The following is a 19,929-nucleotide window of genomic DNA, read 5'->3' as shown; positions in this document are numbered from 1 at the left end:
GTGCAATTAACTGTTAAAAGCAAAATGCCTGGGGCTGGCCCCGTGGCTGAGTGGTTAAGTTCGTGCGCTCCGCTGCAGGCGGCCCAGTGTTTCGTTGGTTCGTAATCCTGGGCGTGGACATGGCACTGCTCATCAAACCACGCTGAGGCAGCGTCCCACATGCCACAACTAGAAGGACCCACAACGAAGAATATACAACTATGTACCGGGGGGCTTTGGGGAGAAAAAGGAAAAAATTTTTTAAAAATCTAAAAAAAAAAGAAAAAGAAAAATGCCTCACAGGGCGGCAGAATCATTCCCTTAACCAGCTGTGTGAGAGCTGTTTGCGCTGTTTGAGACCAATAGAGCAAAAAGGAAAGGTTCTATTTTCAAATAAACTTTTCAAAGTTTTCATTGCAGATGTAACTAACTGTGCACGGTTAATACAATAGGTGGGATCCCTGAAAAGAAATTCTAAAAGACAAGCTACCAGGGGTAAAATAGTCAATGAGTAAATAAATGCTTTAAAATAAATATGATATTCTAGAAGCACTGCAGAAGTTCGTGTCCTGGTGATGACGCTGCAGTAATAGAATGGGGTCATAGCTTTACATCAAGTTCTTTCTGAAAGTGCTGAGATTCAGGTACTTTGCGTGATTACTGAATTCACAGGGAATCTCTGGGGTCTAAAATCTTGCCTGGACATCTGAATTTCACGCCACATAATGATAAAACCTTGGTGTGTTTTATAAAACTCAACTGCTTCCATCCAATCCATTTTCAGCTCCTTAACACATGGGAGCCGAATCTCCCTACTGGACAGTAAAAAGGCGAACTTCACCAAGGATCTGTGAGCTCAGTGCGGAATTGACCTTTCATGACACAATACTTACCCTTACTATGTTTAATGGATTCTGATAGTTTATGTTCTATTCCTTTTTGGTTTTCAATTGATTTTTATGACTTATTGCAGGGCTCAGCCCACCGTTGATAAGGCACTGTCCTAGAATCAGAGCTTGGAGAAAACATACATCATTGACATTTGGCTCTGGAGGACACAAGTCCCTTCTCGCCTCCTCCAGGGGCTGACCACACAGAGTAAGCTGAGCTTGGAACTAGGAGAAAAGAGTTCTTTGGGCCCATCCTGCCCCTAACCAAGCTTGAACCTCACCTGTGCTTCATTTGTGGAGGAATAACTCCTGCCCATTTTTACTTCTGTTGTTATAAGGGTTGGCGAATGAAAGAAAGACTTCAGGGGGAAATGTACCGTTTTTTGCAAGTACATCATCAGAATCACTCAGCAAGGGCCAGCTATGTCCCCTGTCCTGTTCCTGGCACCACCTCTGGGCCTCATGGCCCTGTGGGTTCAAGCTCTGAGGCGCAGCCACTCACTGGGCACAATCAAAAGGCATGCCCAGTCCCAGAGCTGGGAACAGACTGTGTCCCACAGGTCTGTTTCTAAGGCAATTGATCAGAGCCACAAACACTCATGCGACCCATGCTGTGGCTGTTTGCTCAGCACCTGGCATGGTTTCTGGTTTGGTACGTAGTGTTACCATACAACAAAATGGCCACAGAATGCATCACACCACAGTATACTGTCTCTCTATCAGGATCCCTCAACACCTTGGCAAGCGGAGGTTGGAAGCCGCCTCACCCCCAGATTTACCTATGAACAGGTATGTGCAGGAACACCTGCCACCACCCCTTTCCTCAAGGAAGCGTCACCTGCACCACTCTTGTTCCATCCTTTCTCCACTTGTGGACTGTCACCTACTGTACCTACAGGTTAGGCCCTTATCTCTGCTAAACAGCCACAAGGACATTTTGATCTGGGAAACATGGAGTCACTCAGTGGAACTAAACCTCTTCAGAAATAAAGAGACTGAGAAGCAATGTGACCAAAATTCTATGAGGGCAGCAGTTGTGCTGGGGAGTTATGTTGTGTTTTGGAGAAAACAACCACGGATGGGTCCTCAGTCTGTGCTACCAACATCCACATGCACGAGAGGCACTTATGAAGTTGGGTGGTCGAATCCACAGCAATGGCAGATAACGCTGAGGGGTAGAGACGCAGACCTTGGAAATGAGCCTGAAATGCTCACTGTGCTGGGCCCTGTCTAGGGCTGCCCAGATGGAAAGGAGGTAACATCCTGGCCCACACGCCTGGAGGAGCTTACGATCTACCACAAAGGCTTCTTTCAATATGATGTCACAATAGGCTAGGAAAGTGAAACATTAAGACAATAAATCCAAAAAAAGTTGCACTTTCTGTACGTTATCAAACAAATTTTTAAAGTTTTCAAATACATTAAAAGCTTTACCCTACACCTACTCTTTAACCTAGAACTTCCTCTTTTAAGGCTATATTCTAAGGAAATATTTACCCTACTGCTGAGTTTATAGGGTAAACCTAAATGTCCAACAGTATGAAATCATTTCAATAAATTGTAGAATGTCCACATATAGCCCATATGGAAGCTGTCCTTTTCCTCAACTTTGAGCCATTTATGCCAAAAAAGTTGTCCACTTGGACCCAAATATGTGATAGCAATATGGAAGTTTCTGGAGACTTGAAGGAGACATGGAAAAGGTCTACAGCGTAACAGCCTAGAAACAACTTAATCACACCATCATCCAATGTCCCTTCTTTGCATGCCCCTTCAGAGGCACAAAGCCACTAGGTGGTTCTCCCTTTCCAGCACTTCCTTTCCCCTGCCCTCCCCTACCTCCCTTGCTCTGCTCCTCCTTCCTCTTTTCTCTCCCTCCATCCTCCACTCCTTTCCTGCAATCAAAGTTTCACTGGCTCCAGTTTGGTCCTTCCTTATTGAAAATCGTTGTGCTCAACTCTTCACCCCTACTCCTTCCAAATTTTCATTTCTTATCCATTTCAGAGTTCACCAAAAGAAAGGCCAGGCTAGTAAACAGAACAGATCCTTCTTAGAACACAGTTTCATGACCAGATTTTGTCATTTTGGTGTGATTTATGGAGTCTCATTCCCCGTGGAAGGACTAACAAGGAATTCTCCCAACAAAGATGGGTCTCTCCTTAGTAAAAACTCATATAACGGCTGAAAAAGGAAGAGAGTTTTCTATATATCCTTACATATTCAGTGGAACATTATGCAATCATTGAAAATGATCTTGTAGGGGCCAACCAACTGGCATAGTGGTTAAGTTGGCATGCTCCACTTTGGAAGCCTGGGCTTCATGGGTTCAGATCCCAGGTGTGGACCTGCACACCGTTCATCAAACCATGTTGTGGTGGCATCCCACATACAAAATAGAGGAAGATTGGCACAAATGTTATCTCAGGGACAATCTTCCTCAAGCAAAAAGAGAAAGTTTGTCAACAGATGTTAGCTCAGGACCAATCTTCCTCACCAAAAAGAAAAAGAAATCTTGTAGAAGCCTATCTTGTGACGTGGAAAGGAACTCACGATACACTGTTAGTGCAAAAACAAATCAATTTTTCATGCATGAGTCTATATTTGTAATTAAAAATAAATATATATGAAAATAAAATAATAGAAGGATAGACATTAAATGTGCATAGTGACTAAGAAGTAGTTTAGTAGAATAGTTAGGAACATGGCTTTGAGGTCAGAAAAACATGAGCTACAGCCCCTCTTCCACTTCCCAGACATGTGACCTTGGGCAATTTCCTTAGCCTCAAAGTCCCTGTTCCTTTATGTGTATGCTAAGGGAGATGTAAGACTTAAGTGCAGTAATACAGAGACAGTGTGCAGCACATACTGAGTGCTCAATAAATGTCCATCAGTATGCCTGTGGTTGTGCTGGGTTCCAAACTGGCTTATGGATTTTTCCCTGAATTAACTATCTCTTTGTGTCAATCAAGAAACATAGTCATGCTAAAAATAAATAAATATTAAGGAATGTTTACAAAGAAAAATAAGGAAAGTGAAATTAATAATCAAGTAAACAATGGGCTGTAGGAAGAAGTAGGTTCTAGGGGGGCTTGGTCAAGGGAGGTCTCCTGGAGGTGCTTCACGTTTTAAAGATTAGGGGGACAGGGAGGAGGTGGAGAGCACCTGGAAGAAGAGATGGGAGAGGCCACTTCTACCTGGACTCCCGGGATTGTTAAGAAAAATCAAATGAGAGCAGAATCTTGCCTAACCCAGTCTCACTCCCTGACTTACTTACTCTTTCCCCTTTTTCTTGTGCTTGTAGCTATTTTTCTCAGACACCTGACTATAGAAGTGGATGTTCAGCCACCTCATCTTCTTCTACCTCCTTCATCATAGTTTAGATGGTTTCATGCACTGAAGATGGTTATAATAAAAGACTGTAGAAAGGCAAATATCTCTGCTATCTACTACTGCATTACGAACCATCCCAAAACTCAGTAGCTTAAAACAACAACAATCATTTATTTTGTTCAAAAATCTGCCATTTGGACAGAGCTCAGTGGGGACAGTTCACAGAGTTTAGCCAGAATGCAGGATTCACATCCAACGTAGCTCCCTCAAGTGGCTAACAAGTTGGTGCTTACTATTGACTGGGAGCTCAGCCAGGGCTATTGGCCAAGGGCCCAACTCCTCTCCACACAGCCTCTTCTAAAGGCTGCTTGGGCTTCTTTACAGAATGGCAGCCAGGTTCTACAGAAGAGTGGAAGAATCGTGGAAGTGGCTTGTCTGTCAAGGCCTGGGTCTAGGAACTGGTAATACCACAATTCTGGCATATCCTACTGATCCATCAGAAAATCTGTAATAATTCAGGAGGAATACACATAAATGCCATCTCTCAATGGGAGAAATGTCAAGGAATTTACATTTATTTTTAATCTATCGTGGCCTACTTTTTGGCCACAGATTATTTCAATTTCTCCCTTACGCAAAATATACTTATGCCCTGCCAAGGGCCCCAATAATCTTATCCAATTAAGGCATCAACCTGGAGTCCAGGCCCTCATCATCTAAATCAGGCAAACTATGGTCTGTGGGCCAAATCTGGCCATGCCCACACATTCCATGGCCCCCTTCCAAGTTCACAGCCAGCAATGGCTGGGCCAGTCTTTTTAAACAGTGCATCCCTCTGACTCTGACCCTCTTAGCTTCCTCTGTCACTTATAAGAACCCTTGTGATTATATGGGGTCCACATGGATAATCCAGAATTATCTCCCATCTCAGGAGCTTAGACTTAATCCCATCTGCAAAGTCTCTTTTCTCACGTAAGGTAACATAGTCATGGGTTCCGGGGATTAGGATGTGGACATCTTTGTGCTCATTATTTTTATTATATATATTATATCTTATATATTAAGGTCTCCTTTTATTTTTTTACTTCTCTGTCCCTTTCAGTCCAAGCCACTACAATTCCTTTAAAAGTGTTTTACCTTCTCAATTTATAATCCATTTTATTAGACAAAAAGACACCCTGAATTTCTTTCAAGACAGCCCTCTCTCCCTTGAGTCACCTGTGGGACAAGCCCTTAAAGTTTTTTAAAGGACCTATTAGGCATGTCAAGAAATCTGTCTGAGGTCTTAAAATATTCCACATTACTTCAGGCAACAGTTTTGCTAATCTTCCCACTGCTACACAACACACATCATTTTTTTCTCCAGTTTTCAATGGCATTTTCCTCGCTGTCCTTCAAACTCTCACCCTCAAACTTTCAGAGCCTTCCAACTCCCACCTGCCACCCATACATGTTTTGAGCTTTAGTTACTGTAGCACCTCACTGCTGGTACCAAAGTCTTTTCTCATTTATCTGTTACTGCATAACAAACCATCCCAAAACATTGTGGCTTATTTTGCTCATAATTCTGCAATATGGGCAGCACTCAGCTGAGATGGTTTACTCTGTTTCATGTGACTCAAGTGCAGCTGGAAAACACATTTCCAGGAGGCTCACTCATTTGACTGGCATGTTGATGCTGGCTGTCAGCTAGGAACTCAGCTGGGGCTGTCAGTGGGACCCCAGTTCCTTTCCACATCAGCCCTTTAGTGGGGCTGCTTGGAATTTCTCACCATATGATGACTGGTCTGCCAGAACAAGTATTCCAAGAGACAGGAAGTAAAAGCTGCCGGTCCTCAAGACATAGAAGAGGATGGAAATGGGCACAACTCCACTGCATTCTATTTTCTCTTGGCCAAGCAATTACAGAGCCTACCCAGAGTCAAAGGGAGAGAATACAGACCACACCTCTCAAAGAGAAGAACATCAAAGAATTTGCAGTCATTTTAATTTGCCCCACCAATGAGCTATTGTCTAATTGTAGCTGTCATAATTTCACATCTACCCACTCCCATTCACTATGCATTCCCGATGAGCACAGCCTGAGTGGTATACCAGACACACCAGGGCTCCAACATCCACTCAGAACCACAGGCACGGCGCATCCCTGGCCCAGGTATGTGGTCCTCATCCCCTGTTTCTGGAATACCCTCTAGGCTGTGGGCACCAGCCACTTTGGCCCTTCTCAACCCTCTGGCCAAAGCCTAATTTGTCTTTCTTAGCTACAGACATGCATGGATGGGGAGATGGAATAGCACTCATTGTCTTGGCCTGGCTGTTTTCTCACTAGGAGGACCTCCTCCTTATGGCTTTTCAAACTTTTCCAAATTTTGTCCCTAAGATCTTCTCTGAGCAACTTGCTCCAAAGTATATGAACAGACATTTTCTCCCAGGAGGACTTGCCCTAGAAATCAATGGGTTGTGAGTGATGTAGGGGGAAGGAGAGAATGGAGCTTGAGAACATAGGTACCTTGGTGCGTTGTAGTAGGGAACCACTGATGTCACTCCCTCCTCTATTCCAGGAGCTGGAGTGAGTAATTTTGAAGGCAAATAGAGAATTTGTCTTAGGAAAGAGCTTTTGGAATCCACTGCTCTGAGTATTCTCTGCTTGATGGAGACAGATCCCAGATGGCTGAATATAGCCTTCTTTCTAGGTGATATCTGTGGATACCACCTGAGTGGATACCATCTGAAGATCTGTTGTAAATTTCACTAGCCTTGTGAGCCAGTTTTATCCATAACTAGACGTCAGTCACCTAGATGTCTCAAAGTCCTCCAGGCTGTTGGGGTTATCTTTTTTGCAATGTTTAAGTAGGAATTGACTTAATCCCCTATCCAACGTATGGTGGAAACCCAATTTTTCCTACCCTATTCCCTAATACCTCAGGGATACCTCTTGTAGTCACTAATTTCTTATATCTGCTGATCTCTCTCATGGCTCACATATTTCAATTGTTTCCTATGTTGGTTCCAAATTGATCCAGAACTTTGGTTTCCCCCCCAAAAAAACCCACTCTCACAAAGCAGTTGTACCAGGCCAGTAGTTCTCAAACTTGGCTTTAGAAACACCTGGCAGACTTTTAAATACCCTGATGCTAAGTCTGCTGTCTAGATCAACTCAATAGGAATTTCCCAGGCTTCAATATTTTTTTAACTCCTTTAGGTATTTCAACGTCCCAGAGCTTGAGAATCTCTCAGCTAGCACAGTGCCTCTCATACACCAGTGTGCATGAGAATCATCTGCGGATCTCGCAAAAATGCAACATCTGTTCCTGGTTGTGGGGGGGGGCCTCAGACTCTGCATTTCTAACAAGCTCTCAAGTGATGCTGATGCTGCTGATCCCCAGACCACTTTGAGTAGCAAGGAGCTAGTAGCCATGGGGGTTGACAGAGGCCCAGCAAGCAATTTACACCCTTCCTGCTAGACATCTATCAGTGACACCACTATCAGGCACTTCTCAATGACTTCAGAGGCCATCTTACTCCTCTGGTCCCAGCTTCCCTCTTCTCTCCTTTGCCTTGGCTATTCCATATTCTTAGTTCCCCTGCCTTGTCCTTCTCAGGCTGCTTGTAAAAGCATCAGTTTTCCTTCTTTATTGGGCAGATCAATCTAGTCCTCTTTGACTCCTAGCACATCTCAATCTCATTCTATGAGCTTTCTTTCCACACCTGAATGCACTGTCAACAGGATTTACTAATCCCAAGGCAGTACTCTGCCCAAGGAATGCTACCTCCAACTTCTAAACCAGAGGTCCCCAAACTTTCTCAGTTCACAGTGCCCTTAATGTCTGAGGAATTTCTTCATAGAGCATCTAAGACAAAAGAAATGTCTGACAGCTCTGTTTAAGAATTCAGGTTGAAACAACTTAATGATAGTGGTTTGCATGAGTGTAACAGATGTCTATTTTTCCTCAAAAATTTAAACTATCCCATGGCACCCCTGTGATATGCTAAGCCACTCCAGGGCACATTGGTGCACACTTTGGGAACCACTATTCTAAACTAATAATTGGGATAAATGTGACTTCCAAATGTCCTGGCAAGGTAAGAAAACCTTGTAGCAGTGACTCTGTCTGATCCAGATGGGGACTGTTGTGAGGAGGGGGTTTCTGGGTACTGCTTTCCTACCATGAACCGCAACTAGAATCTGGCACAAACAGGCTGACACTCTACTCTCTGCTGTAGCGAAGAGAGTAACTTTATAGATTCATCTCCCAATGGATTTGCAGAGGACTCTGGAGTTAGAATAGTAAAAGAAATTCAACAAAGGCAGGAAAGTAGTTCCTCTCCTGGTAACAACTTGAAAACATGACTCACTTAGTATCAGAAAATCTGGGAGGGTTGCTCAACTATTATCAGAAAGCTGTGTCACTTGTTGGTGCAAACTGTTTCCAGTTAGGAGCCCAACCCTATAACACAGTGATTCTCAACCCTGGCTGCATATTAAAATCAGTTGGAGCTTTCAAAAGATACTAACTCTGGGCGCCACCCCAAGCCAGTTGAGTTAGTCACTGGGGATGGGACCCAGAGATTTATAATTTTTAAAGTTCCTCAAGTGATCCCAAGATACAGCCAGGGTTAAGTGCATGGTCCATGGATCCACTGCACTAATGTCACCTAGGAACTTGTTATAAACGCAGTCTTGGGCCCCATTAAAGACCTACTGAATCAGACTACATTTTAACAAGGTCCCCAGGTAATTCACGTGCTTTTTAAAGTTTGGGAAACTCCTCCAGCCACAAAGAATCACAAAATGTCAGCACTTTCAGAGATATTACTGAATCCCGTCTGTGTACCACGTCTTTGGGAGCCCAGAGAGCTTACATAACTTACCGTGTCACCCTGCACACTGGTAGTGAGGCTGAGATGAGCACTCATGTCTGGTGACCTCCATCCCACCTGGTGCTCTCTCCTGTGGGAACTGATACATGATGCAAAAGCACCAGGAAGTGGGGATTTGAATTCCAGGGCTCTCCAACTTGTTTCTAGCTCTGTGACCTACAAGAGGTCTCTCAACTTCAGATTCTTCATCTGTAAAAAGGAACTGAAAATACTCACCCCATGTCCTCTGAAGTCTCATGGTGAGGATGTGCTGAGTCGTGTATGCAAAAGGGCTTTTACACTGTAAAGTGCTGTGCAGGTCCAAAAGGGAACTGAGGTCGTGTCCCTCCAAACCCACAGTACAGCATGACTGTGAGCCTGCTCTGCTCCAAGGCACCGGAAGTTGAGTTTCTTAGAGCCAGGCTACTTCAAAGTATGGTCTGTGAACCAGCAGCATCCCCTGAGAACTTGTCAGACATGTAGAGCCTCAGGACCCACCAGACCTACTGAATCAGAATCTACATTTTAGCAAGACTCCCAGGTGATTCCTGGGAATCCATGTACATGGGAAACAAAATATGGCAAGTGGCCAAAAATACATTGTTATTTGTTAGGCAAACCACAGAACTGCTTTAGTGGGCTAAAATCTAAACAGAATTCCATTATGAATTGGAATGATCTGGCCCTGTGACATTAAGGCAACATTCCCAAGGAGAGATAGGGCAAGGTCCTGTAGGTATTAGGGGCACTGGGGATGGTTTCCTGGGGTTGGAAGTTTCCATAACCAATATCCTCTAATCTATGCAGGTTCTGCCTCCCTCCACCTCTCTCATTGTGTTAATTCTCAGCTTGGGTGATATCCTTTTTGGATGGGAGCTCAGCCATGAACACTGACCATGAGTCTTGCGAAGAAAAGCATGAATCCCAGCCAGAGACAGAATGTAAGAAATCTCTTCAAAGCCATCCTTGGCATCAAAAAGTGGCTCCCAAACAGGAACATGTTAAATTCTGTCTACGGAAATGATTCTTCTTTTGTCCAATTTGCAAAAGAACTGGGCTCCGGGAATTTTCCCAGCATGTTATGTAAACAAGGACAGTACGGAAAGTGGTGGAAATGGACATATTGTGATTCAGGACCCCAAATGTGTCAGGAGTAGACAGGTTTCACACATGGGCTCAGACGAAAGATTTTAAAGCACTGCTTCTCCCATTGACTGGTGTGCAGCAACTAAACTCCCCACTCTGCCACACACAAAGAAAAAGGACCGAGATCCTTCATGTTGAAAGGCGTACCTAAAGCTCCAATCTCCAAAGAGAGAAAGGTGATCCTCCTTCAGATGAGAGGGAGTCTAGGTAGGTCAACATTGGCAAAACTCTTGTTTTGCCTCACAAAATATTTTCAAAAAATGGCTCTGAGAAGTCCTGCTTTAAGGAACCTGACTTAACATTGTTCAATCCAGAATCTCTCAAAATTATTGGACCTGGAACCTCCTTAGGAGCATTAGCACTTTTCTGTGTGAGTGTTCTTCAGATGGTGCTTTGGGAACTGTAGAAGTTAAGCATCCCAGGCTAATGGAATTGCACTTGCTAACCTGTTGTCTTTGACTCCTATCGTCAGCAAGAGGCCCCCTGGTGACAGACCTCGGCCTTCCTTCGGAGGCTTCCAGCCACTCAGGTGATTGTCCAAGGGGTCCTGGGGTGAAAGGGAAGGGTGGTGGGTAGCTAAGCCTCCCCAAGGAGGTGAGCGACTCTCTCCCAGGGGCATCTAATGAATAGTGGGAGGGAGCACCCCAGCCCTTGCATTTTCAGCTTTGAGAATGTTAACCTTTTGGGGAAGAATAAGCTCAGGAGGTTAACACAGGACTTGGTGCTCTGACGAAGTGACAAGAAACTCACATTTATTGAGCAAGTATATACCAAACTCCAGGCTGAGTTCTTTCCATAAGGGAATTAATTTAATTCTCACAACAATTTTACTAGAATATTACTATATTCCCACTTTTCCAATAAAGAGTGAGCATCATAAATGTGAGGAACTTGCCCAAGACACTCAGCTAGCAAGTAGCAGAGCCAGGGTTACCAGTCCCGATTCCACTCTGGGGGTCTTTCCATCACATGTGGCAGGAAGACCTCAGTTTGAGTCCCAGAATGTTTCCATGGGTCCTGTACTTCCTCATCTGTAAAGTGCTCTAAAGATCCGATGATAGAAAGCAAGTAAGAGATGACAGCTCACAGCTGGCCCAAGTCCTTGCAACCTGGAACTCAGGCCCTGGCATAGGACCCCTGGGCAATGACTTTGTGTGTAGAAGCCAGTATGCCAAGAACACGGTGGGGCCAGGCACAGAGGGTCCTGTGAACATGCCCTTTGTGCTCATACAGACAGGCAAAGAAGACTTTCACTTGTCTTTTGGCTCTCACAGGCTGGTGGGGGAGGGGAGAGAGGACAGACATCCAACGCTAATTTTGACTTAGTGTGTATTTGTAATGGCTGCTGTAGAAGGCAGCATAGGTTGCTATAGGAATACGGAGAACCAGCCTATGCTGAGGGATGGAATTGGGAGATAGATCCAAGAGGAGGTGATGCCTGCACTGAATCTTGAAGGAAAAGTTGGAATTACCCTGCAGGATAAAGGAGGAAAGCCATTCCATGCAGAAGGAACAGCGTAAGCAAAGGTGTGGGGGAGGATATGGGAAGAGAAGGAGTTTGGGACAGCTGAAGCATGAAGCGAGAGTGGAGGAATGGTAGGGATGCAGGCTGAAAGAGCTCAGGTGATGAAGACCCGTCCACCTGCTGGAACGACCACGCCATTGTGATGCAGGACAGGGCTGAGTCCTAGGCTGCCTCATTTGGCAGTGGACAGTCCTACCTTAGTGATGGTGATTTCCTTCCTGTCTGTGCTAACCACAGAGTGCATCTGTGATTCAAGTTTGGTAAAGGATCAGACGTTTACTTCCATTAGATCTTATAGGTACCAGCTAGTGTTGAAGTATCCCATTTTTTTTAGTACTCAAGTACTTTTTATTCCATTTTTTGTGTAAGTCTGTTTTTTCCCAAAAATACAATTCAAACTTGAGAATACTGATAGATTGTATCTTCAGTTGGTTTCAGTCCTCCCTGTTTCATTCCCCAACAAAAGTCGCAGATGGCTTGTGCCAGAAGAGCCCTCAGAAACATACTGATAACTTCTCCAGCCCAGAGACGCCGACTCGGCAAATACTAATCAAGTGCTGGTTACTGAAAGCCCCACCCAGGGCCCTACGAGAAACATCAAATGAGTCAGAAATGACTCCTATACAAGCACGCAATTACTGCAATACAAGATATTCCAGGACTGCTGCCCTTCCCCAGCACAGAACAAGAGCTGGGCAGCTCAGAGAGGAAAAGGTCACTCCCAATAAGGGATTGAGGGAGGAATTGAGGAAGGAGGTGGCATGCGAGCCGGGATTTCGGGACAGGGACGAGGAGGATAGTAGGTGACAGGGAGGAGGGCACAAAGGACGGTTAAAGGCATCAGGATCACAAGTGAGTAGGAAGCAAGACTCTGTGTGTGTTTACATTTATGTATGTATTTAATTATATAGTATAATTACTAATCTACAGGATAGTCTACCTCATTATCACATTTTACATCTGTTGTGCCAAATAGACTCAAACATTGGTGCTCTATGTGGGCTCGTACCTTCCCCCATGCAAAGCCTCAGTTCAGTCACTGAAGAATGGTCAATTGACCTAGCAGAGGTGGCATAGCAACAAATTCTTGGTCTAGGATTGCCCCCTCTAGGCAGGGCCAACTGGACTGAATGCCTAAACTCCCCCATATTCAAGCAAATCCTTGGCCACTCCTGCAGCTGGTCCTGCCCATTCAGACTCCACAAGGGCAGGGACAACCCCTCCGCATTTTCCTCAAAACTCCTGCCATTTCCATCCCCTTCCTGACACAAAGCTTCTGCTCCTGGCTGCTTCCTGCCTTACCTCATCCTCCCCACACTTCCACTGTTCTCACCATGGGCCCAGATGGTGCTGAACTCTGCAGAGATCCATGCCACCCAGACATTTCTGATAACATGGCCCCACCAGTGAGAGGGTGCAGCAAAGAGGGTTATCAATACTACTACTAATGATAATAATGATGAACTTCCATTGGATGTTATCAATACTACTAATCATAATGATGAACTTTCATTGAATCCCTCCATCTTCCTCACATCAACCCTGTGTAAGATAGCTCTTCTTACCCCCATTTTACTGGTGGGCAAAATGACATTTGGAGAAGTCTAGTAATTGTTCAGCTTGAAAATGACTGAACAAGGATTTGACTCCAACTCAGTCTGACTCCAGTGCACAAGTGGTTAATCAGGAAAGTTCATCTATAGGTAGAGTAATGAGATGGAGTAACAGGAAAAACTAATGAGAGGAAAACATATTGTCTGAGCCCACTGAGCAAGTGGGGATATGAGAATGGTGAACTGAAGCATGTTAATTGTTCATAATCTCAGGTACTGTTTTTCAGATTTAACAATCAAATCTATAAAGTTAATGAAGTGTACTATTCGAGACCCAAACCAGCAAGTTCTTGTCCTAGAAAATGGGGTCCTCAAAGCAGTTCCAGACAAAGGCACCACAACCCCAGGTGATTCTCAACCTTGCTTTACTCAGCAGAAGTGGTTCCTGTGCTCTCTCACTCTCCCTTGGCTGTATTAACCCCCTCACCCAATAGGGGCAGCTCAGCCACTCCCCTCTCTGCCATGGGCAAAAGCCTGCTTCCTGGGGAAACAGCCTCAAGGGCCAGCTGATGGCAGGCAACAGTTAGGGTGGGGAGATGGGCCCAGAGAAGTCTCTGATCTTAAAGACATTTCCCTGGAAGGGGTGGAAAGAAGGAGCCAGAGGCATAGGGAAAGGGAAATTCCAAGAATTTCCCATCCTTGGCTCCTGGGCCAACTCAGGTGTGAGAATTTGATGACATTGCCAAAGGGAAGAGGGTTGTTGTACTTGAAACATCAACAGAAAAAAAGATTATTTTTCTACTCACCAGTTTTCTGACTTTTTCCAGAGACCTTTTATATATCAACTTCACAATTAAGTACAACTAGTATCAAGAAAGAAAATCATATTTTTTTGGCTGTCTCTAAAGGAGAGCTCTGTCTCCACTGCGACACAGTCAAAGATCCAGAGCATCCCTCTTTGCAACTAAAGGTAAGAGATCTGGGAAAGAAATTTCCCCACCCTCCTGCCCAGGGAAGTGGGGAGCCTTAAGGTTAAGGCTGAAAACCTAAATTTTGGCAAAGACTGCCATGAACTTTCCTTCTTTCCTTCACAAAGTAGCCTGGCTACCTCATAAATTCTCCTTCTTCTTTCAGAAAAAGAACATCAAAGAACTGAACTCACTGAACGGTAAGGAAAGTCTGCCCTTCACCTTCCTCAAGGAACAGATTGGCTCCTATTTCACCTTGGAGTCAGCTGAGAATCACGGATATTTCATCTACACCTCCAACATTCCCAGGCAACCTGTGGGAGTGACGAAAGATCTAGGGAAAGAAAAAAACACACAATTTGAATTTGAAAATACCAGTGTGAATCTCAATGTAGTACAAGATGGAGTATACAAACTAACAACGGCCAAACCATGCATGACAATGGAACTCTAACTCTCAACTTCTGTAGTAATTGCCCAGAATCAAGATTTGGTCAATAACTGACAACTTTTCTACTTTTATCCCCACTTCCAACTCAGGACCAATCAGAAAAAACCAACTATGCTCTCCAAACCACTCACAGAGATGCCCCGCCTCTAGCTTCCTCAGGCCAACTCCAATCAAAGCACTCCTGCAGCCCTCCCTTCTTTGCCACCATAAAGCTTTCCCACTCCTCTCCCTGCCTATGAATCACTGCCAAATGCAAGTGATGGTGGCTGACTCTCTTGCTAGAGCCAGCTCTGAGTAAAGAGATGCTGCTTGTTCTCATTTGAGTGGTCTTTGTTTATTTCCAGAGAACAGCAAATAAGAAAATATCTTCTCCCTATAACATGTTGTCTTCACCCAGCAAGCACATGGGCTTTGTTTTCAGTGTCATTTGTGCCTTTAAAGTGTATGTAGTTTGGGATATAAAAAGTAGAGTGTGGTTAATTACAAACTTCTACACTGAAATAAATTTCTGGGGAGCGAGGATCTCAGTGCCTGTGGGTTTGCTGCTTTTCTAAACAGTCCAACCTCACTCGGGTGCCTGTTTCTCAAGATAGAGCCAGGCCATACTGGTTATCTCCTCCAGGAGGGCAGCCTGGATAATGCAAGCTCTAAAATTAGCGATGCAAGTAGAGGCTGGATGAATTCTAGGGAGGCTGATCCTGCTACAGGTGTAAACAGAGAGGTTCAGTGGGGTCCAGGCCCCAAGGGATATGGCAAGGCACTGTCTGTGAGTCCTCAGTGGGAGAAAATGGGGCAATGGATGTGAACAGATGGGAGGAGTCAGTGGCAAAGAATCCGGAGCAGGTGGCAGACAGAAGCAGCTTCTGGGAGGTCTGAAGACAAGCAGCAGGGCGCTCATCACTCATCTGGGTGTAGATCAAAAGCAAGACAAGGTCCAGATCCTAAAGTAGGGTCAGAGTGCCAGGTGGGCAATCAGAACAGGAACTGAGGCCCCAGGCACAAATTTGGGGGCAGGGGAGGTTGGAGGCTTGTATGGGTTTGGGTTCTAGGGTTGCATGCAACAGACGTAATGCTTAAAGTCTGGAGTGCTTCTCACCCACACAGAAACTATTATCTACAGATGGGAGAGCCCAGTGAAAATCTGGGGTCTGGAGGTGAGTGTCTTCTTTTGTGATGTTGCTGATCTTTCCCCCTCCGTAACCTTCAGAAAGACAAACCTTGTTTGTGTCATCTTAAGACTAAAAGCCAACCATTTATGGAAACTCTAATTATGCCTTTCTTTTATAATTCACTGAGCTATGCAATTACTCTCTAACTGAAAGTCTTGATACTTACAAAATTTGCTTACTCATTGGATTTATCTGCTGATATAAAGTCCAAAATAGCGTGACTAATATCAAGACTAAGAATAAAACAACTTGATGACTCGCATGATTTAACATTTGCATGGCCTTTGTCTTTGACTACACTTCAAAGAAAATGGACAATCAAAATTACTTTGCATTTGCAATGCTTTCAAGAGTTCTCCCTTCTATATGATTGTGTAAGTGCTCTCCTAGTATTTCATTCATTGGAACTGTTTGCATTTACTCTCATTTGGAGAGTTCTAGCAACCGACAGTTCTTGTTTGGCAGTGGCATTTAGCCAGTGATCTGGGTTGTGAAAGGTCCTTAACTTAATGATGCTGCCTTGAGATCATTCAAAGTGGGCTCAGATGAGATTATAAATGTCCTTAGTCTAGTACTTGCTGGCTGACTGACTTGACCTAACTCTTAAAGGACCATGCCTGATCTATTTGAATAAACGTATTTGTATACTTATTCTTAAAGCACCATGCTTGATAAAGATGTGGGGCCCCGATCTTATCTCCTGTGCAAGTTGCCACTTTGCGGCTTCTATGGTCCATACAGAAGCAGTTGGCTTTCTCAGTCCTGCAGAGCTCCAAAAAAAATGGGACTTGCAGTGAGCTTAGATTGCAGGCTGCAGACGAGCCCCTTCCCTAAGCAAAGTAGTGTTTCCTTCCATCTTTGTTTGCCATCTGGTGAGTGTTGGTCTGAGTCCATCCTTCTCTTGAGAGACTTTGTGGATCGAGCCAGGAAATAACTGGCACACACCAACATTCTGAAATTTGCCAGCCCTTTCTTCCTTTCTGCAGCCTTGGGTAATACATGGGCTGTGGCTACAGTTTCAGAAAGTGGATCAAGGGCCAGCATCTGCTTTGGAGTTGTGTAAAGAAGAATAAAACAGTTTCTCTCCCCAATTTTCTAAGGAAGAGATACCGGTTGTCTCACGCTGTAAATGTGCCCAAGGCCCGTTCTCATTCATTGCCCTTCCAGCATCACTTGTTTTACCTGTCAGGTCAGGAAATGTGTTTTATGCATGTCAGGATACAGGGTGGAAGAAGGATGGGTGACAGGGGCTCCCTGTGCTTCTAAAGCACTCTTCCCTCCCTTTCCCCCTCCATAGAAAAGGAGGTTCCCAAAGGCATATAGATGGGATATTCAGGGTACCCACAGCCTGGGGTGTGAAAAACCATCCCTGCAAGCTATGGAGACATAGCTGGCTCCATGCTGTCCACATCTCTCCCTTTTCTCCATCTTTGCTTTTTTCTCTATCAGTAAAGGAAACTCATCAAGTCCCCTCAAAGATGACAGAAAGTTCTCCCACTTTGAGCCTAGCTAACACCCACTCTTTCTTCTATCTTGCTCAGGTGTTTCTTCCTCAAAGAAGCCCCTCTGATTTCCTGGCTGGGGTACACACCCCCGTCATGCACCAGGCACTGCTTCTCCATATGCACTTGTGGTTGGCCTGATTAACATCTGTCTCCCCACCAGACTGTAACTTCCTTGAGGACAGAGCTGCATCTGAGTCTGCTCAGCCTTTCATCCTCAACACCTAACACAGAGCCTGGCACAAGCACTTCTGAATGAATGAGTCAACTGGCGGAGGCCTCACCAGGCAGCCCACACTGTCCAGGCTCTGAGTGAATAATCCTCTCTCAGCAGCTGTGTTCTGCTGGATGCATCCTTGCTGGGGACAGTGCATGGTCACCAGACAGGCAATGCAATGAGATTTCTCTGTGGTTCAAGCTTACATCACCTGGAGTAGGACATTCCTAGTGGTTTGTGTTTAAGCCTAGACTGAACACTAGTGCTGATGCCCAATAACCCGGAAATAGCTCTCAGCCAGAAAGGCACATTATCATTTTCTAATGTATGGGGAGGAGGCAGCGTTTCTCAAAGTGTAGACCAGAAAGAAACACTTGAATCAGAATGACTCGGGGGCTTTTTAAAAACGCAGGTAGATTCCTGGGCTACATCCCAGAAATGCTTAAATGTGCAACCCTGAGAATGTGTATTTTTAAGAAGCTTCCCAGGTGATTTTTAAGCACAGTTGTGTTTTAGCAGCTCAGGGACAATGAAAAGAGCTCTGTAGTAGGAATCAGAACACTTGGAATTCTGCCACTTACAATCTGGGTGACTGTGGTCAAGTTACTTGTCTCTGAGTCTGTTTTCTCATCCATGAAATGGGCACGAAAACTCCCCCCTGCCCTCCTCACAGCATTATGGGGATGCAACAATCACTCAATGCATGTGAAAATTACCTTGCAGACCAGAAATCACCATGACCATGACAGTCTCCCAAATGGTGCCCTCTGCCTGCTCTGCAAAAAGAGACTGTCCCTGCCCCATTGGGTCAACTGACGTATGATCCTGCCTCAAGCTCCTGAATGGAGCTGTTCAGACATAGCACCTTCTGCAAGAGGGCTGTGGGGAAGTAAAAGGTAGTGTCAAAGTCTCCAGATCCCCCAATTAGGTGGAATTTGGAATGCATTTTCCTGCTGAGAATTGCCAAGAGAAGCTGGGCCAAGTAAAAAAACAAAACAAAATGAAACAAACTAGTGTTACTTTTGCAGTAAAAAATAGTGTAGGTTTTTGTGAGAGAAATGGAGAACCCAACCATCATGCATTGCAGCTCTCTGATGGAAGCTGTGCTTGAAGTTCCAGACTGACTCAGGGATGAATGTCTGGAGGCTGCATACAGTCTATGGTCTCTTGCCCTATAGAGCAGGAGTCAGCAAAGTTTCTGTTAAGGACCAGATAATAAATATTCTAGGCTTTGCAGGCTGAGAGGCTATAAGCTTTATTGTTGCAACATGAAGGCAGCCATAGACAACCAGTGAACATGGCTGTGTTAGCAAACCATACAAAACAAGCAGTGGGCTGGATTTTGCCTGCAGGCTACGGTTTGCCAACACTTGCTCTAAAATGAAGATGTTACAGGTGGTTGCAGTGGTGTGCTACAGCCAGCTTCTATCAGCTTGCAAGAGCCAATTGTTAGCATCTCTTACCAATGATAGGGTTCAGGGCAGGCCGCCCCAAGATGCACCACTCTGGTATGCGGATTATTTTGAGCTGAAGACAATAAAGGCTCAGAAGTCTCAGGAAGAGCATCTGACCTTCCCCTCTCAAACTGCCTAAATGAATTTAGCATAGAAGGCCTGTTCCACAAAGGAGCTCATACCACACGATAGCTACAGTATGATAGAAAATAGGTGTGATAAAAGGACACCAACAAACCCATTTTTTTGGCCCAGCAAAACCTGTTTAACAAACATTTGCATACCATCTCTATGTAAATTGTCTTCCTCCCCTTTGAAGGCCCAAATCACTATCACTAACGTCCTCTTTGTCTGTAGCTGAAGATATTTAAACAGGCAGCCTCAGCCAGATGGCTGAGTTACTCAGTTTCCCTGGGTTTCTCACATGTATACATGCTATTAAACTTTGATTTTTCTCCTGCTAACCTGCCGTTTTGATTATTTGACCAGCCATAAGAACCTTAAGGAAAAGTGGTGGGGGTGGGGGGAATTCTCTCACTTCCCCAACACCAACTCCATGTTTAGTGACTTCATGTTGGCAGTTTGAAGTTGGCCATGTAGGGAGTCTTATGCCATGGAAACTGGCAAGAGCTTCATATCAGAGCTCCCTCCCACTACCACCCATCCCCGGAGAAATGGTTATTAAACATTTGCCAGCGAATTGCTAGGTAAGTGTCTGCTGGGATGGGGGTGGAGGGCAGTAGTTGGGTGAGCCAGACAATGCATTGGAATATGAGAAAGAACTAATGAATGGACTATTTATTTAGTCCTTTTAAATTCTAATTTTGTATAAGTTTCATAACGCACTAATGCCCTCATTTCAAGATGTGTCCTCAACATTGTTTA

General features: G+C 44.7%; 1 protein-coding gene across 7 annotated transcripts; it reads left to right on the top strand.

The window, feature by feature from the left end:
- The first annotated feature begins 6,269 nt into the window (after nucleotides 1–6,269).
- LOC124238861 (interleukin-37-like) lies at nucleotides 6,270–19,458 on the top strand. Of its 7 annotated transcripts, none has more exons than XR_006888426.1 (7): nucleotides 6,270–6,354; nucleotides 9,867–10,000; nucleotides 10,678–10,734; nucleotides 11,557–11,722; nucleotides 14,111–14,253; nucleotides 14,418–15,856; nucleotides 17,413–19,458. XR_006888426.1 is itself a non-coding variant. In XM_046660045.1 (7 exons), the coding sequence occupies exons 4-7, from the start codon at nucleotides 11,707–11,709 to the stop codon at nucleotides 14,703–14,705; spliced, it is 567 nt and encodes a 188-aa protein (XP_046516001.1). In that variant the 5' UTR covers nucleotides 6,270–6,354; nucleotides 9,867–10,000; nucleotides 10,678–10,734; nucleotides 11,557–11,706; the 3' UTR covers nucleotides 14,706–15,020. The 7 variants fall into 7 exon arrangements, 6 of the variants coding, with proteins under 6 accessions (XP_046516001.1, XP_046516000.1, XP_046515999.1 ...); XM_046660045.1 differs by lacking the exon at nucleotides 17,413–19,458 and adding an exon at nucleotides 13,571–13,690 and having other exon boundaries at nucleotides 14,418–15,020; XM_046660044.1 differs by lacking the exons at nucleotides 11,557–11,722; nucleotides 17,413–19,458 and adding an exon at nucleotides 13,557–13,690 and having other exon boundaries at nucleotides 10,682–10,734; nucleotides 14,418–15,020.
- Nucleotides 19,459–19,929: the final 471 nt, after the last annotated feature.

Source organism: Equus quagga, chromosome 5 (assembly GCF_021613505.1).
Source record: "Equus quagga isolate Etosha38 chromosome 5, UCLA_HA_Equagga_1.0, whole genome shotgun sequence".
In the NCBI taxonomy this organism is placed as follows: domain Eukaryota; kingdom Metazoa; phylum Chordata; class Mammalia; order Perissodactyla; family Equidae; genus Equus; species Equus quagga.
Note: the sequence above shows the minus strand (reverse complement) of the source record. Positions and strands in the feature narration are given on the sequence as shown.

What these genes read in the sequence shown, in the direction of transcription:
- LOC124238861 (XM_046660043.1), top strand. Translation starts at nt 9,943, where the DNA reads ATGAACACTGACCATGAGTCTTGCGAAGAAAAGCATGAATCCCAGCCA. An exon ending in GGAGGCTTCCAGCCACTCAG is followed by an intron (nt 10,735 to 13,570) that starts GTGATTGTCCAA and finishes ACTGTTTTTCAG; the next exon opens with ATTTAACAATCAAATCTATA. An exon ending in CAAAGGCACCACAACCCCAG is followed by an intron (nt 13,691 to 14,110) that starts GTGATTCTCAAC and finishes GACTTTTTCCAG; the next exon opens with AGACCTTTTATATATCAACT.